This window comes from Galeopterus variegatus, unplaced genomic scaffold (assembly GCF_000696425.1).
Source record: "Galeopterus variegatus unplaced genomic scaffold, G_variegatus-3.0.2 Scaffold39, whole genome shotgun sequence".
Taxonomy (NCBI): Eukaryota; Metazoa; Chordata; class Mammalia; order Dermoptera; family Cynocephalidae; genus Galeopterus; species Galeopterus variegatus.
In genome coordinates this window covers 951,205-970,993 of record NW_007726150.1, presented here as the reverse complement: position 1 = coordinate 970,993, position 19,789 = coordinate 951,205, and the positions used below count along the sequence as shown (strand labels likewise).

Genomic DNA, 19,789 nt, shown 5'->3' with positions numbered 1-19,789 from the left:
ATTCCTTCAAAATAATTATCAAATATTTTCCACGTGCAGGGACATTTCTTAGCATTTGAATATACTTCAGTAAACAAATTAGATTAAAATTTTTCCTGTAATGGAATTTCATTCTCACAGATAGACAAAAATTATATCCCAACTAAGTAAATTACACAGTGTTAAAAAATAACATATGCTGTGGAAAAAAATAATACTGGTAAGTGGGATAGGAAAGGCTAGGGTGAGAGAAGTTGTTTTTGTGTGTGCATGTGTGTGTACACGCATGCACACATACATGCACATAATTTTAAATAGGATACCCAGGAAACATTTCTGGAAATATATTTGAGCAAAAGGCATCCATAATGCCAATGCAGGGAGAAATACAGGCATTTTCGGGAACATTGTTCTAGGCAGAAGCAAAAGTCAATATAAAAGGCCTGAGATTAATACACTCCTGGAATGTTCAATGATTAGCAAAGAGGCAAGCGTTAAGTGAGTGAGTGAGAAAGCACAGCGAGATGAGGTTAGCCAAAGAAATGATAAAGGTCCAGATCCTGTAGGACTGTCTTTTCCTCTGAGTGAGATGGGGATCCATTGGAGGGGTTTGAGCAGGCAAGTAACATCATTTGACATTTTAAAGGCATCTGCTATGTGGAAAATAAACTATAGAAATTCAAGAGAGAAACTAAGGAGGATAATTAGGAGACCGGTACAGTAATCTAGTTATGAAATACTGGTAGTTTGGATCATGGTGTTAGCAATGGAATGGATGAAAAATAATTGAAGTACAGATATATTTAGGTACAGAATAGTTAACATTTACTGATGGTATAAAGTGGGATGTGAAGTGAATAATAGCATCAAAGATGTCTCTGACATTATGACAACTCTCAAATATGACCTAGTAATATCTGATTGTAAGCATAGACTCCTTGTCCAGCTTGCTTCTTTTCCTTAAGTTCTTATTGGCCAACAGTTCTGTTATTAAAGTCAGACACCTCACCTCTCTCTCTCTTGCTTCTTCTCACCATGTGATCTGCTTGTACACAGTGTCTGCTTGCCACTTTCCTCCATGAGTAGAAACAGCCTGAGGCCCATGCCAGATGCAGCCTGAATCATAAGTCCCAGAATCATAAGCCAAATAAAACTCTGTTCTTTATAAATTACCCAGTCTCAGGTGCCCTGTTATTGCAATACAAAACAGACTAATATACATAAGAAATGAATATAGATTGCCACCCAACCTGCAGTTGACTATATATGGATGAGTAAGCAAGCTGAGGCAAGATGCAATACCTATAGATCTGTAGACTCAAGAGCAAAAATAAATAGTAATTGTTTTAGATCACTGAGTTTATGAGTGGTTTGTTACTTGGCACATAGTCTAGTATTCTAGTGGAATGAAATCTCATAACACTTTTTTTTAAGTAAAAAGAGAAAAGGTCCTAGGGCAGAATTTTGAGGAACAAAAATGTACAAATTGATGGAAAGAGTAAAAAAAAAGAACAAAGAAATTACAAAAATTAGTCAAAAAAGAAAAAAATATATATGTATATATATAAATATGTGTGTGTGTCTGTGTATATGTGTGCGTGTGTGTGTATATATATATATATAAAACAAGGAGAATTGAATGTTCTAGGAGTAATAGATCTTACTTATGAAGATACTTGAAATACTAACAGACAACCTTTCACAAAACACTTATGGATTAGAACAAAGAACATTGCACATGGGCAATAAAACATGCTGAGTTCTAATATTCAAATTCATTCTGTCTATCCTCTACTGTGCACAGGTATAGAGTTTTAATAAGATTGACTCTACATCTGGGTCCATGGAGAATTCTATGTGAAGTCTGTGGGAAGGAGCCAACTGGTTTATTCCTATCTAATCCCTCATTACAGTGATGGGTTCAATGTATGTGTTCTCTTAACTGGAACTTGAGAGTGAAGACTAGGACTTTTAGTTGATAAATAGAGGAAGAGAAGTTTTCTTTCCTTCTGGACAGTGTGGTATGTATATATGAGGTCTGTAACTGCTACAGCCATTTTGCTACTATGGGAGAATTCCAATCGAAGATAAAGTAGACTGAGAAGAAGACCACTGAAAAGAGGGCTAATCTGTGCAAATTTCAGAGAATGAAGCTAGACCCATGATCAAACTGTTCATGCAGCTGGGGATTTTTGGTGATAAAATATGTCCTCTGTATTGTGTAAATTCATTCTAGGTAAATTTATGTTACTTGCAGGTTCTTGGCTGCTGTAGAATCAGACAACTATGAAATTAAATGCTTTGTCTATTAACTGTGTATAAAATAGGTATACAACTTACATATTTCAAAGAGTTGATATAAGGAGTAAGAAATATAATGGATTTTATGATGGATTTAACTTTATAATGGATAGTTGGGATAGTGTGGTGCTGATAACACCAAGGCTACAGGTTCAGATCCTTATTCAGGGATGCCCAGTAGGCTCACTTGGGAGAGCGTGGTGCTGACAATATCAAGTTGAGGGTTCGGATCCCCTTACAAGTCATCTTTTGGAAAAAAATAAAATAAAAGGCAGATTCTGTCTCTATTTCTAATTTCTCTAAAAATTATTTTAGGTATTTTATTAAAAAATTTAGTTAACAAATCCCTACAGCATGTCATGATACATTTCTTGCCATAGTCATCATCATTACCGTCACCATCTCTAAAACAAGTTTAAAGAATACATAATCAATAATTTTAAAATGAATCCTGATTGCATATGAAATAAAAAAATACTTAGACAAAAACAAATAAGAAAATCAAGGGATAGTAGATTGCTATTAAGCTAAAGTTTAGTTGCACCATTGATGGGATACTCTAACAAAATAAAAAACAGCTGTTTATCAATACAGTCTCGGTTAGTCTATATAACAGTTTATACCATTCTGAGCTCAAGAATTTCATCTCATGGAAATAAATGAAGAAACTTGTGAAGAGTTTTCTAAATACATAAGAGTAGAATGTTTATTTTATCTGCTGACTTGTAATAACCAATTACATGAATACTATCTATCTCAATTAAAGACAGCACCGTGATATACAGTATACAGTATTGGATTTTTTCTTTAAAGGAGGCAAAGTAGTGATAGAGCTAGAAATAATGAGAATGATTCAAAAAGCAGAGAAAAAAGTAAGGGTGCATGCCATTTAATGTCACTATCAACTATCTTAAGTGTGTGGTTTCACAGTTATAAGGGACAAGCCACTAATGTTCTAGTGCTAGTCCCTAGAGCTATAGATGTAAATACCAAAAATAAGGAATGTCTCATTTCCCTCTGAAGGGTACGGATGTCAACATCATATTGGGAGATATTAAAAATTATTCATTCAGTTCTTGAGTCCTTTTATTCTCATACATTTTAATCTCTAAAATAGTGAAAACAAAAACAAAAAACTGTCACCACTCCTATCATTGCCAATAATAAACATTTTGCTAATTTATTCCTTTGAAACAAAGTTTTTTTTTTCTAAAATAGAAATATTTCCTTTTATATTTATAGTATATCAAGGATTAGTTAAGTACATGTAATAACAAATGAAGCCTTTTTCATGGGAATACACTGTTGATGGCAGAAAAAATAAACTGAAAAGTTAATAAATCATAAAATAATGAGAGTTTTCATTTCGAATGTTGTTTTCTATTTTATTAGGGAAAAATAAGGCATTTAAGAAATAAACAATAGACAAAGAATCTCTAAATTCATATAATTTAAACAGACATATATAATTAAAATAGAGAAACTTCACTATTGGAATAATATTGCATTTTTTGTTTGGTTCATTCCACAAGTCTAAAGGAAATTCTTCCTTGAGCCATAATTTAAGCATCAGTTTTCAATACAGGTCATATCCTCAGGCCTTTTACACTTGAAGATTCAATAAACTACCTTCTCTTTTCTTACTAATGGAGGAAAATTCATGAAAAATAAGATCAAAAAGCCAGCACTCAAAGTATATCTTATTTAATGGAAAACATTCCATATCTTCAAAAAACCTCCTCAAGCTAGATGCTCATTCTGATAAGTGTCTTGGTGCCAAACTACAAAACACATAAGTAGCTTTGATTGTATTCAAATAATGTATCAAATGGGCAGTCAATTATTAATAAAATCAAATAAAACAGAGTAAATGAAAATGCCTCAATAGTCAAATAATCTCAAGACAGTTCTTTTCTCATTTCACTTGTGTTAATATATCATTGAACAACAGGTCTTTATAAGTAAAAGCTGATTATGCTGGTGCTGATGCTACCCAAACAAGGCCTGACCATCTAAATAGACATAAGAACAGATAAAAAATGGTTTATCATCTTTTTAAATAAATGCAACTGTTTACCATGACTAAGGGGATTTGAGTGAATGCCTCCACAGACAGGTACGTGTGATAAAGGAGGTGAAATAGAAAAAAAAGATAATGTGAAGTCAACAAGTCAATCTATATTGTCACTCAAAGGTAATTAATTTGATGTTATTGTCGTTGAGCTTAATGCATAATTGCCATTAATTCCTTTCTATCTGTTTTATTTTATTGGCCTTTATCCTTCAATGCTTTAATTCTTCAGTGGGAAAATAAAATCCTCTAAGGATGGAGCGTGCCTTTGACTACTTTAGTATCTTTCAGAATACTCAGTAGAGTATAATGAATACAGGAGGTGATGAATAAGTACATGGTGTTTGAATGCATGGCAATCAATTTCAGGAAAACCACATGAAGAAGTTAATTCAATATGCTGTGCAAAAAAAAAGTTTCTGTATTCAAAGTGAACTTCATTTAGAATATAATAGAGGACTCATGCGAATACTTGATTTAAACATGACTGTGCATCTGTGGGTTTAGTATTATGCTATGTTGACACAGCACACTAAGAATTACATGATACCAGACCATTAGGAATGCTTTAAAAACTGTTTTCCCTATGACTAATAATAAAAGTAAATAGCACTTCAGAGTGACATTTTAAACAAATTAATATCCTATGCATATCAATTTATAATATGCATCTTTATGCAAACAAGTTCATAGCATACATGCCAATGAGATGAATGATTGAATAGATCAATAACCAAGTTGTTATGATATGAGCCACGCCACAAGAATGTTGGATGGTTCACACGGGAAATGGATCATTGACCATGTTTATGGTGAATAGAGACAAGAAAAGTAACGAAAACAGACAGAAACAAAAAATTTGGCAGAGAATTATTTAAAGAATTCCAAAAATATTTAAAACACATTTTACATAAATATCACTACAAGTAACTGGAATCATAACACTGATTTGAATATAGAGAAAACATTGTACCCATTCATTTATAAATTATTTTAAGAAGCACAAGTACTAGACACTGTCGTGCTCCCCAGGGAAAGATTCCAGAAACACAGACAAGAAAACAAATAGTTATAGTACCTTGTGTTCAGAGTGACATTAGAGAAGCATGCTCAAACTAGATAGCAGAGAAAGCTTTCTCAAGGAAGCAGCAATTTAAGCACATCTGAAAACTGAGCTATCTAGAACTATGGGATAAGAAAATAGTCTTCAGATAGAGGAAATAGCATGTGCAATATTTTGTAGTAAATCAGAGCATAATGGCTCTAGAGTAAGGATTCCTTGGTTCAGATTCCTATTCCCTCACTTACTACATCTGTGACCTTGGGGAAATCACTTCACATCTTTAAACTTCAGTCTCTTCATCCTAAAAAGATGAAGAATAATAATATTATGTCATGAGGATATTGCTAGGATCAAATAAGGAAATGCAAGTAAAGCAAGTGCTGAAACATTCTAGCAGTCATTGTCTCTGACATTGTCCTAACCATAATAGGTACAAGGGAGAAAGAGGAGAAACAGAAGCCCCAGGAGTGTCTTTTTAGAAACCAGGTGAGTCTCTGGGAAGATTCTAAAGTCAAATAACAAAACATGAATTTTGATGGCTTCTAAAAATATTCTACTCCATTCACTGATATTTATTAAATAAACTAGAGATGAATTATGGACATATTCATTGAATTAGAATCTCATCTTTGAACTGTTTTCAAAACAGCAAACAGGCATGGTAACAAGCACAGAACTTAAGCCTCACTTAAGCCAAGTTTCAGCATAGACAGGAAGCTTCTCTGTTGGCAAAATTAAAAGATTTTTGTTGGCAGTCATACTCAGAATGCTAATCTGGTCACAGGAGCATCAGTTTGAGGCCAATACAGAAATATTCATATGTAATAACAAAACATTTGTCTCTAGATATTTTATTTTACCTTACCAACCTTAATCATTTATCAAATTAATATTCATCCACAGATAAAAATAAGGTAGTTGGCAAAATCTGTATCTTTTCCAAATATATCTTAATGAAAATAAAAATTATGTGTCTATTTTCTTTTGCTCTTACTTTGATGCTGTTATATTGTTATGCTGTATTTCTTTATGTTACTGATCTGGATTTTTAGTCAAGATTAGACAAACTTAGATACTAATATAAAAGTCAATGTTTTATGAAATCACTGAAGACATAGCTGTTATTGGAAAAGGAAATTGCTTGGTTTACTCCTCCACGCTTGAAGCAGTTGTCTTTTGTTATCCATGGAATTAGTGGGTTCTATCCTCTTACTTTTTCTTTCTTTCTTTTTTTTTTTTTGCTTTTAAATGGTTTATCCTCTTTCAATTTTACCTCACCAATTAGTCTCCGTGTATATAATACTCAGAAAGTCTAAATTCTATTTAACCCATACTTTATACCACTGATTCACACTATTTGGAATATTATTGAAAAGTTTATTAAATATGACTATAGTAATATTTATAGTAACCTAATTACATGCCAGGAATTACACTGTTTGTAGACATTAACTCATTTAATCCTCATAACCATCTATGTCATAGATACCATTATTGTTTCTATGTTGCAAATATAAAACTGAGGCGAGGCCCTGGGATATTTAAGTAATTTTTCCAAATCAAACAGCTAGGAAGTGGCAGAGACAGGATAGAACCCAGAAAGTCTGGTTCCACAGTCCAAAACTTGAACCAATATCTGCTGTTCTATGTAGCAGATGTAAGAAAGCACAATTTATTCTCTGTAAATTTCATTTGAAGATAATAACACAATATTAGATATATTGTGTAGGGAAAGGGGGAAAGAACTGAAAATGTGGTCTACTAGTTTTACTGTTTTGGGTTTTCTTTCTTTCTTTCTTTCTTTTTTTTTTGTTTTTTAAGAAAATCAACTTTGTGTCTACTGAACTAAAATCACTACATTAGGATTTAAACTGCATATAAAACATCCATAATTCGGGTTGTCAGAGACCCTGGGTCTCTGTTACCAGGTCAGTAGATGTGAAATATACTATGGATACATGACAGTTACAAGCAGCACATGAAACTGTCAAAATGACACAGGTGGATCTACGAAATATTTTGACTACAGCGAAAAAATTGCTAGACAGAATGAAATATATAATAGAACCATTAAATTAAAAACACATGCATGCAGTATTAAATAAACATTTTATAATAATATTTATGAAAAATAACATAAAATGGTTGCTTTTTAGTGTATGAAAATGGCAAATGGATTTGGGGTTAAAGCGAAAGTAGGTATGTAAGAAAATATATAAACTAGGTCAGAGCTTTGTGTGGCTCAAAGATGGAAATGTGCCATGAATTGAGGCAAATGAGTAATTCATCTCTTAAGACTCAAGACACTTAAAAATATATATAACAAAGAAAAGAGAGAATAAAGGAAGAAAGAACAAAAGAAGAGATGGGAGAGAAGAAAGAGAATGAGAGAAAGAGGAAAAAAGGATGGACAAATCTCAATTACTTGAAAAATCATATTATCCCAAATATTACAAATAACTTGTTTTAAAAATTATATGTACAATTTTTCATTTAAATTTTAATAAATATTCAGTAAAGTTTGCCAAATTCATTGGAATACATTTTCTTTTGAATGGCAATGTACATATTTATAAAATCCAAGTAATGAACCCTGTCTCTCTAGCAAAGAAATCAGGACACAAAAAACCTAGTTTTTCTTTCTGCTAGGATAAAGATACATGGCTTAGGATACACCAAACAGACTGGCAAGATTTTGATTCAAATGGTCAAGTTGAGGAACCAGGTTCTTCATGAAGGTTTCATTTTTAGCTTTCTGCTGGTGAAGTTGGAAGCAAAACATGAAGATTTTGCTAGTGGCAGTACTGATGATTTTTCGGTAGTTGCACGTTTGAGACCCACGGGTAGCAATTCTACTAGTGGCAGTAGCAATTGCAATAAATTGTTTGACAGCTGCAGTGGCAATGTTTAGCTTCATCAGGCCAGATGTGTGGTAGAGTTTTAGGCATTGCTCCAGGAAACTTAGATTCTACTCTTTGAATCTATTCTTCTCAAGGAATCTATGAACCACTTAATATCTCTTATTAATGCCCTTTTCTGTTTCAACCAGCCATAGTAGATTTTGTTTGCAACTAAGAAAACAAACAAATATGCCTAGGGCAAAAAAAATTTATTAAAAACTTTAAAGATCTATGTATAGGAAAATATAATAAAAGCACACTATTTTGTGAGCAGATAATGAAACTTTCAAAGTTACTGCTTTCGATAGAATTTCTAATTTTTATACTATGTGCTGATATGTCCCTCTCTCTCTCTATGTACCTATCTATCTAAAAAGATATATTTTAGATTCCCTAAAAGAATAAAACAGAAGAACTATAGAAATGTTTTCATATAAATAAATCTAACTACTCTTTTGGCAAAGAAAGATTATTGTGTTTAAGTCAATTTTTTGAAAGAATGTATTGTATAGGAAAGATATTAAAATACTAGAACACTTGAAGAACCCAATGAATTTTATGCCATTTCTAAGTTTAAGAGTTTAATAATGCACAATTCTCATATCCAATATTTTATATCCTTTGCAATTCGATGTCTAAGAAATCATTATACAATTAATGTATTCACATTTTATTTTCCTATCATTTTTCCCTTTCCTATAGCCAGTGTACCTTTACTTTCATGTAACATCTACTTTTTTTCTTGCTCTTCCCACTTTCCTGTATGTTTATTTTGCTTGAGCAAGAAAATTATCACAACAATTTAAAAATACTTTCCTCTCGATCTCAGAACCATAACCATATTTTACAAGAACCATAAATTTGAATTAATTCTACTATTTGCCTTTATCTTAAAACTTTGTAGTTTGACTTGACTATTAAATTACATGCAAAAAAAGTAACATTTAAATTCAGATTCCTTCTTCAAAAGCAAGATGGTAGACTCCATAATGACATATGAGAAAATGCTTAAATACTATATGAATATCTATAAATTAATCATTTAATCACTACTGTTTTATAGACTATCAGCCAGGTTAACTAACCAATTTCAGTTCAGTTCCTAGCTTAATGCAAAATTTTCATCATGAACCAATAACTATTTTTTTTTCTTCTTGCACTTTTTGAATCTGGACAGTTCATACATGTATTGCTGTCTACAAAAACAAACAAACAAACAAACAAATGAACAAAAAACATATCAATCAGAAAATGCCAGGACAACTGTTGAGGCCAATTACAAATTCAAAATAAATTATTTCAGAAGGAAATGCATTTCTCAGAAAACAATTCTTACATGAGTATGAAATTAAAGTTAAATTCTGCTAAAAGAAGTTTTATATAAAAATCAAATGAGGTACAGATAACCTTCTTCAATATAATGTTTAAAAAATATTCAGACATTAAAAACTACTAAAAAACACAGTTTCTGTGATGTTGGTACTTGAGTGTTCAGTAATGATGGCACTAAAACACTTTTTAGGAAATACTCAAAGTATACAAATTTTGTGGAATTGAGACTTAGTTGGTCTGTAATGCTGATACTTAGACAAATTTTAGATTTAGATTTTTTTTTTTTTTTTTTTGGTAAGTTTGCAGGATTTTACACTATGCACTGAGAGAACTTGGAAAAAGGCAGCAACCAAAAGTCAACAAAATGTCTGTTCCAAATACAAATGTTTGTTTTACATGATAGCCATTCCTTGACCAGCTGGATGAAAACTAATGTTTCTTGGTATTTAAGGTATTCAAGGTCCAAATAACACACTTCAGAGTCTAAGCAGGCCAGCAAGTCAAAGACAACTAGAGCAAATATTTATTGAGCACACCATTTAAAAAATAAACAGTCATTTCCTGTATCTAGCTCGTCAAAGGAATATCTTTCAAGGAAATTAAGGTTATGCAAGCTAGAAAATGTTTTCCCAAAGAACACATCTCTTAGTGTTTGTTCAATATTCTTTCAGTATGGTAATGCAAGACTCACATGTAGAACAAAGTAAGGTTGAAAGATGTTGTATAAAAAACCTGAATGCATAAGTTTAAAGTCATTATTTTTCTGATATGGGAAGGCAATTCACATTTACTTGTGAATCTCGATACTATGATGAAACATCAACGTATGCCAGTATTGTCTGCAGCTGAGTCCACACAGAGGGAAAAATTAATTTTCACTATTCCTGTCCAGCTCTTCAGTACTTCTTTTAGTTCTATCTTACATTAGGGAGTATATGGAGAAAAATATATACACATTCCCTCATCAACCCCAAAATTCCTACAAACTTATACTAACATTATATGAACTAATTCTAATTTGATTCATCAAACACATCCTATTTCATTGTTAGTCTGGTGGCAAGGATGTCCTCATCGACTAAAGCCCACATAGGGTACTAATGAGTTGACATGCTTACTGCACCCCTGGACTGTGAGTTGAGGCCAGGCAACAGAGGAAAGTTACAATATTTTGGTTTGTAATACCTTTATCTTCCCCTCCCAGATATGCGTTGTTGGATAAAAACAAGTAATAAATTACTCTTAGGCTTGGAGTAATTCTTTCCACATAGTAGGTTGAATTATTAAATCAGCCATAGTTTATAATTTTACCAGAAAAGAAGTCTTCTAAAAATCTGCAAGAAGGTTTTTATAAATAATGATTAATGATTTGCTTAAAAATGAATATTTGAGGGAAACATATAGGGGAATTTTTAGCTCAAACAGGACGGTATGCCCTACTCCCTAATAATTACTCCTTAATTCCAAGAGTCCCATATGGAACAGAGATATATTTTCATGGGGTTGTATAATAGTTCATAGTTATTCTAATTTTCAGAAATGGACTTATTAAAGAAAAAATTCATTCCATGCATTTTTGTTATAGTAATAATAGGAATAATAAGAAAAGACTGTTAAAATCTGCAGAGAAAATTCAGCTGTGATACCAAGCAAGCAAACAAACAAGCAAATAAAATCTGCCTGATTACATGTTAAATTAACAATTAAAAAAGAAAAAAAAAAAAAAACTTCAAACAACACAGCAAAAAATGTAGATTTCTGCTATAAAATTGCATTGTGTGAAATTATGCAAGATAAAATTTTTTTCTGCAAATGGATTTGATCCAAAAAGTATTGTTAATGGAAAAATTCAATTAAAACATATCTTCTTTTTTGGCTGTGGATGTATGTCTGTTAAGAAAGCTTTCATTTATTTAAAACTTAAAAGATCATTTTGAAATATGTTATACTTTCAGTCCTGACCTTCTGATGGGAAGTTTTCTCCCAGATCCTAGTCAACTCAGCCCTCAGCTGTGCAGATAACTGACAGAACTAGTCCTAAGACACACAGTTTGATTGGGTAATGACACTTACCTGCTTGATTTGTGGTTACATTTACAGACACATACTGCCGGGCTCCTGGGCTCAGGTCGGACACTCCATTCACTGCCTCAATCTCAAAGGTATAGTTTGTGTGAGCAAGCAGATCCACCATCATGACAGAGGTATTTTTCAGGCCGCCTTGCCGGGGCAGGTACCTGACATGACTGCCACACTCCTCACACACACCTGCATGGGAGTTGCACTTCTTGCATGCAATATAATATGACACATCTTTCCTTCCACCAGTGTCAGCAGGCGGAATCCATTCCAGAAAGACACTAGTCTCATTAATATTTGAGATGGCATTCCGAGGAGCAGAGGGGGGTCCTGGTTTGCAAAGTGAGAAAAACATACTTTAAGATGATATTAATTAGGTATCATTTACCACACCAATCCCTAGTCTGGAGGAAAAAAAAATAGATTTGCAATCAATCTTTTAAGCATAATTTGTAGTTATCTTTGAAAAATCTTCTACAGTTTTGTGGGCACGACAATGGGAGTTATGCCTATAGAAATGTCTTATCTTGACATTTTTATAACACTAAGTTCAATAAAAGCAGATATTTTTCTTAGTGCACACAGAAGTAATTATGGAGTAAAACTATGTATGCACAAATGATTTTAGATACAATTGTATATTTTAAAAGTAGTAAGTGAATCTCCTTGGGATTGAACTGATTATTTCCACATTGATATTAGGCCCTGCAACCTCGGAAATAAAAGCATGAAGATCTACTAAGCAATGAGCGCAGGTAAAAAGATTATTTTTCAGTATGGCTCTTGACTATAAATTCTGCAGCAAGTAAAAACACAGTCTTAGCTTACCACAAAGTAGACTGCATATCTACTTGATAAATCACCAACAGAATTTGAAATACTCTCTTGTATGTCAAGAAAGCCATAGGATATAAGTAGTTGGTCAAATCTGCAGTAAAACTCTTAATACTTTGATATTGCTTTTCATATTATGGTTCCACAAATTATGAAATTTCCTTAAATGAAAATCTGAAACTTATTTAGAAAATAACCCTCAAAGTCACTACAACAGGAAAAATAAAGTGTTCAGATCGTGGAGGATCAGCAGAACAAATTTCAATCTCCAATAACCCATCACAATAAGGATAGGTATACATTTAACTAAAATATGTTCATAGAATCATAGCATCTTAGAACATTACTAGCGCAACTTTTCTAACTTCATAATGTATTCCCTAGATACTTTATTATTTTATCCATATGTTAATGGAAATTGGGTGTAATTTAAAAAATATATTAGAATCACCTAATTTCAATAAGATGGAATATTTCCACTAAAATTTTAGTAATGAAATCCAGATTTAAAATTTCCTAAAATATTTCTCAGGTAAAAGGCAACAATATGTTATTTGTATATTATTTTAACTATTTCCAAACCCAATAATCAGTATACTAAAGATAACTAAAATAGATTGCATAATGACTAACTCTGTAGTCAATTTTTAGATACTTAGAGTTAAAACTTCAACCAGCTGTTACTATTATAGGATCAGATATTTTCAAAGCGAAAATATAATTGTATCTGTTTCAGAGACTTAATTAGTACATCTCTCCCTACAGGGAATAAAATGGAGTGTGGTGGTAGTCAAATGGTTCATAAGCATAAATTAAGATACTTAAGATGATCTTGCTTAGTTATTCTAATATGCATTATTTGTCCTAAATATAAAAATTAGCATTAATTTCTACCTAAATTTATTAAGTCAAGATTGTTGAGAACTAAATTTAAAAGTAATTAGAAAGCTACCTAGTATTTAACAATTTAGCTGTACAAAATGCCATTTAAATGAAAGAACCCCATAACTAAAGAGCTGACATTTTTTTCCAAAACTATCCCCACATTAACTATATGTATGGTTGAACCTTATGAATTTTTCTAAATGTACGACCTTACACACCTCAATGTAAAATAGTCACTTTTAAGTTGAAATGATTCCTTAATATGGAAATATGAGTACTATAAACTTGAGTTATTTAAAGTGGAAAGTTATGGAGAAAATGTAATTTGAGATCAAAATGTCACAGGCTTAACATCTGAGAAAAAGTTACAGACAGCCAAAATATGTCTGGTTTAGAAAGATGTCAAATTTCTGATTTTTTTTTCCTGCCAACTGAAATATACTTGCATTTAACACCTTTCCTATAAACCTATAAAAATGCATCAGAGTCTGACTATTCCATTCCTTTTGACTCCACTACTAACAGCTCCACAACATTTGGATGGGGGTACATATGCCTCTAAAGTCAAAATGAAGCAAACTCAAGGGAATCCCTAAAGTAGAGGCAAAATGTAGAGTCTTATACTAACATGCACTTAAAAAAATATAATGAAATTCCACTGCCCCAGTAACAGGTATGATATATGAACCAAAGAAGAACTGTGACAAAGACCCTTGATTTAAGCAGATTAATCAGAAGCTTGGTTTTTATTTTTGTTTATTTTTTTTCCTGTAGATATAAACAATTCTGCTTCCCAGATTAAAAAATATATACATATATACATATATATATAGGAGTTGAACTATAAATTCAATTTCAAAGAGCAAAAGGGAAAGTGAGGCTAAAGATCTACATTTGAGCATCAATCAAGCCGTATGGGGTGCAGTATTTGTGGTACTATGAATGCAACTAAAAACAGACTTACATACTTGGAAATTATATATTAGAAAAATTTTATACATGCGTCCCAATAGCCTTTTCTGAGAAATGCATACATTCTTTTGAGACACAGTATTAGAAATTCACACACCTGGAGACAGAGAAAATGTGAAGCCTGCCTGTGGGCTTTGGTACTAAAAGAGTGCTAAGCAGTCCTTGCCACCAAAGCACAGCCTCCTTGTCCCCTGCCATTCTCAAATCTAACAAATTTACAGAAAGGGAGGCTCACATTTATACTGAAAAAGAGAAAGATTATGGCTGGACCGCTTAAAGAAAATACTCATCAGAAAATTAATCAAGACGTTTTTCTTTCCTTAATTTACCACTCTATTGGTAGCCAACATTTTTCCTTGTTAACTGTTTATATCTCCACTGTAACCAAAATGCATTACATTCAGTCATAGTTTATATATCCTGCATTTAAATGAATCATCCTCAAAATGTATATAATAATGTCACTTATTTTTTTGAAGATAGATCGTTTTTCACTGGTAATCATTTAATTCATAAAATCATCGGTACTGGGATTGAAGGAATGATCTTCAGTAATGGAAAGCTGATTAATATCAATGATTTGACAAATTCTGAAAATATGTTTCACTGACACTATGAAATTTAGACATTACAAAATTCATATGAAATTTCAATTTGTGATTATTTGATAAAAAGGAATCTGCGCTTTTTATATTTAGAGATGAACACTAAAATATCAGACATCTTTGTGACTATCTCTGAGAGCAACTACAACTTATTGGGACCTAAAATAGTAAAACAAGGCAGGTCATAGAAATTGAATATTATGAGGAGCAAGGGATTTACTTTCAGTCCCTTTCACTTTCTGTTTTTGTTTGATTTGCCATAGAGACTTTGCCTGTGGAAAAACTCTGAAAACATTGTCATCAAGCAAACAAATACACAGAAGTGTTACAGTCCCAGAAAAATATGAAAAACTAGAAAAACAAAAGCACCAACAACAATGAGAAATGTGGATACATCCACTGCAAATATTGAAATTAAATATTTAATATTAATCACTATACCTATATAATCAACAAATATGTCATTAATAATAGTTAAGGACACTCACTAGCAAGAAACATGACAGCTGCTTGAAAATCCTAGCTAAAACATTGGTTTTAGATATGACTTTTGAATCTGACTTTTAATGCCTAGTTCTCCACATTCTTCAAGTGTTTCCTGTCTTCTCTATATAAATGACCTTCTCACTGGCCCTTGCAGCTTAGTTGGACAGGTTAGAACAAGAAGGTGAAGGTGTAATTTACTGCATAATTATGTGATCAGAAAGCTAGCTTAGGAAGAAGAAGAAGAAAAAAAAAAGGTTTAGAATGAACAGGAAGTGGATTTATCAAAGTCATGTTTTGCTATCATTATCATTATAATCAACCACAAAATAAAAGGAAAAATATATTTATCTGTGTCTCAGATGATGAATTTTAAGTTAGGGAAAATGAATGCTTCTAACAGTGAGTGATAAGAGTCAAATTTTTCAATGCTTACTCAAGGAGCTTGAAATTTGGTGAAAGGTATATTGAGAAGATTAAACACTATGCCTGTTTTAAGGGGAAATGTTAACAGAATTTAACAGGCTCCATCATGCTGTTTTTTTTTTAAAGTGGTGAAAGTCAGCATCACCAAATATCCATGGGTTTCCTTACTTGTGCATGCCATTGTGGGTGGATCAGACTCCCTCCTGAAATAATCCTTTTCACAGACACAAGAGGTTGAAGCTTCCTCATGGGTATAACTGTGAGGTGGACATTTGCTGCAGCTCTGGCTGTGAGGTGAGGCTTTGAAGAACCCAGGTCTGCACACTGTCAAAAGAAATAAGAGACTAAGCTTTTCCCTGGAACAGATGCAGTGTTTGTTTTGTGAATAATGTTATTATTTTGACTAGTATACACAGATTACAAATAACACAATCTTTGCATCAATTTCAAGAATTTTTCATAAGCTTCTGGCTCATAAATAACAGTCTATTCATTCAGACAATCAAGTATTTATTTAAACTATTTAAATTAAACATGTATGGAATGTACATATTTTAAATGACTGTTATGCTACAGGAACTTATAAGAAATTATATTTATAAAAGGCAAATACTTATATGTATTTAAAACTGAAGCAATGCTTTGAGTGCAATTTTCACTTGCTTGATAATTAGTGCAACTGTGTTGATGAAATGCAATTTATCCCATATATCCTAGAATGGTATAGTACACAATAGGTGCTCAAAATTTTGATACTGAATTCATAAATAAATTAATTAGTAGGTGTTTTTGCTTCACAAATTCTGTTAGATTGGGGAGAATCCATAAATGAGCTGGTATATCATCCACATCATATTGATTTCAGGAGGAGTCAGATTCTAGGCATTTGTTTCACATTTTACTCCTTTGAAAATTTTGCTTTAAGATTCTTACTGATTCAACACTTATCTATTCTAACATCAGAAATTCTTGTACTATACAATTCAGAGTGATCAACAAAGGGTGAAAATTATGTTTTATTCAGTTTTGCATTCACAGTACCTATCTCAGCTTTTACCACAATACATGGTCAAAAAGTGTTTGAAATACAGGTATGAATAAATGGCATGACATGAAGGTCACAACTGAACTATTTAGAATCACACAAAGAAAGTGTTCCCTGATATTTTTGCTAACATTTCTAAGTTGGTGGTCAGGTAAATAAGTGCTCATGAAGTAAACCTTTTGATTCTGTGGATTCTTTAGACATTTATCACATTCTTTCTTCTCAGTGGCTAATGAAGCCAAACTTTAACATTACAATTGCTCAGTATGGGCCACTTAAAGACCAACAAACTGATGGTTTGAATACTTGTTAGGGCCAACTATATATAAAGCTAATAAACTTTATTTTTTTTCCTATTTTCAAAATTCACCAATATACTGAAAAGTATTTATTCAAGCATTAATGCACATTTGCTGAAGCTCAAAGATGAACTTGTATTTCAATAGAAATTTTTGATAGACATAATGAATTGGGACAAATTTTCATGTGCTATAAATGATTTCAGGTTTTAGTAATCCATGTTAAGGCTCTCTGCCATCACCGTGAAAAACCAGGAATTGGCAAAAATGAAAAGGTACTTTTTTTCAGTAGACCTAATTAAAGTGATAGTAAAGCCTTAATGCTCTTATAAATTCAGAGAGAATGTGAAGGTATTTGAAAGATAAGACAAGCTTTTTGATAGTATTAGGGACATTCTTGTAGTTAAATGATTAGGAGAAGATTTAAATTATTATTTTTCTTATAATAGGATTGCTGTAGCAGTGAATACCATACTTAGCTAAGTTATTCAATTTTTCTTCTTTTATCCTTTTAGTAAAACCATTCTCACTTTAAACACTATTTGCTTTCAAAGACATGAAATGTCAATCTACATGTTCTGTGTATTTGGAATTCAGTTATCATTTATGAAACAAAAGACATTTCTTTTTAATGAGTGCCTTCTAACTTAAAAACTTTATATGATACCAAATATAACACTGCTGTTCAAACCCCTCATGGGAGCTTTGAAAATAGGAAATAATATAAATGTAAGTAAAAAGTAGATAACTATTTTCCTGTTCAGTCGGTCAATAAAATGCTTTCAGCAGATGTGGTGAGCTGGAAATTCTGCTTGGTACTGAGTTACAGAAGTAAACAAGTAGAAACGGTCTTGCCTTCATGAGTCTTAAAGATATTGCATGAATAATTATAAATATAATTATGCTAGGAAAGAGAAAGAGCTATGGGAGTAAAAATAGACACCTAATTTAAACTGCAATATCAAAGAAGACTTCCCTCAGGAAACTGAGTCTCTGCTGAGATTGGAAAGATTAGGAAAATTATCCAATTTGAGTAGGAGTGTAGCAGAGCCTTAGAGGGAAAATGCTTTCGAAGGACCATGTGAAGTCGAGGACAAATAGGGAGATGGAGGAAACTAAAGAATTGATCAGGAAGATAGTAGTAAAAGATGGAAGAGATGGATTTTTATGGGCAGAGAGCACCAGATCACAAAAACCTTATAGGCTTTAATAAGTATTAGAAACTTCATAGGTAGAGGAGGTCATTGCAAAATTTTTCCTGCTAGCTTTTTAAGGCATAATTGTCACATTAAAATTATATATATTTATGGTAAGTGTAAAGTTTTTAGCAGGGAAATAAGGAGATCGAAGTGGTGTTTAAGAGATCATTTCACAGCATCATAGGCAATGGATTGGAGAAGAGCAAGAAAGGAAGTTCTTTCATTTCTGTTGAATTTGCCCAAAAGAGACACTATTACTTACCAAGAATGGTTCCAATGGTGATAGATTGAGTAGGTAAATTCAAGAAAATCATCTAGTTTTCATGATATTTTTAATGGGTCATATGAGTGAGTGCAAAGTTATAAGAATGACTCTAAGGTGTTTGGCTTAAACAGCATAGAATATATAATATACTGGTGCCATTTTCTCAGATTAAGAACACTAGATATGAAAAGTGTTTTGGGGAAGTTGATGAGTAATGATTAAGGCATTATTTAATGCGAGTGGCTAAAGAATTCCAAATAGATGCTGAGAGAGGAAGAATGTGCAGTTCAATGTTATCCAAGAAAAAATATCACAAACTAATTATCCATTGCTTTCACATTATGTCCCCAATTCCCAACAGGACATACAACTGTGTTGCACAATCTTAGTATTATTCCCTTAGTTAACGCTGTTTCCCAACATCAACATAATTATCTTGTAGCTTCCACTCTTTCTTCAAACTCCACACAAGCTTTATTCTCTGTTGCTATCAAGTGATGCATTAATTTGTCTGTGTACTGAGAAAATAGAAGTCATGAGAGAGGAAGTTTCTCATTTTCCAACCACCAAATCACCAAACCTATACACAATTATACCCACCCTCTCTAATGTTCTTTTTGTTAAAATGAAAATGTATCCCTCCTCACACAAAGGGTCTTGAAAAGATTCATAGAAAGTGTTGTATTACCTCTTAATGCCATTTTCCACCAATCTTTTAAAGTACACTTGTATCAAAGAAAAATATCTTTACTTGAATTAGGAACTCCCTCTGCTCTCTGAGATGGATCCTCCAAGTGTCTACAATTGTTTTGACAAGCTCAGAAACAAAGCAAAACAAAACTATTAACCGCACTTGATCCCAATTCTGCCCGTAGCTACCAAATAGTTTTGTGTCACCTTCAGAACACAATTTATTTAATTATGTTTCCTTATGATGCATCTCCAGTTCCTCACTTGAAATCACAAGCTGATATACTCCACTCCACTGAAATAGCTCACTTAAACTGCTTTTGTTAAGATTGCAGTTAAGGTTGTTTTCAGCAGCATTTGG

At 32.4% G+C, this 19,789-nt stretch overlaps 1 protein-coding gene across 5 annotated transcripts in view; it reads right to left on the bottom strand.

Moving 5' to 3' along the window:
* EPHA5 (EPH receptor A5) overlaps window positions 1–19,789 on the bottom strand; it is a 340,114-nt gene that overhangs the window by 151,701 nt on the left and 168,624 nt on the right. For 4 of the 5 annotated variants that reach the window (XM_008571411.1, XM_008571425.1, XM_008571402.1 and 1 more), the window contains exons 4-5: window positions 16,099–16,254; window positions 11,720–12,055 (exon numbers count right to left, since the gene is read on the bottom strand). The exons of the other annotated variant lie outside the window; for it this stretch is intronic. In XM_008571411.1, the coding sequence (XP_008569633.1) occupies window positions 11,720–12,055; window positions 16,099–16,254 (492 nt within the window). The remainder of the gene's footprint in view (window positions 1–11,719; window positions 12,056–16,098; window positions 16,255–19,789) is intronic. 5 annotated transcript variants of the gene reach the window in all.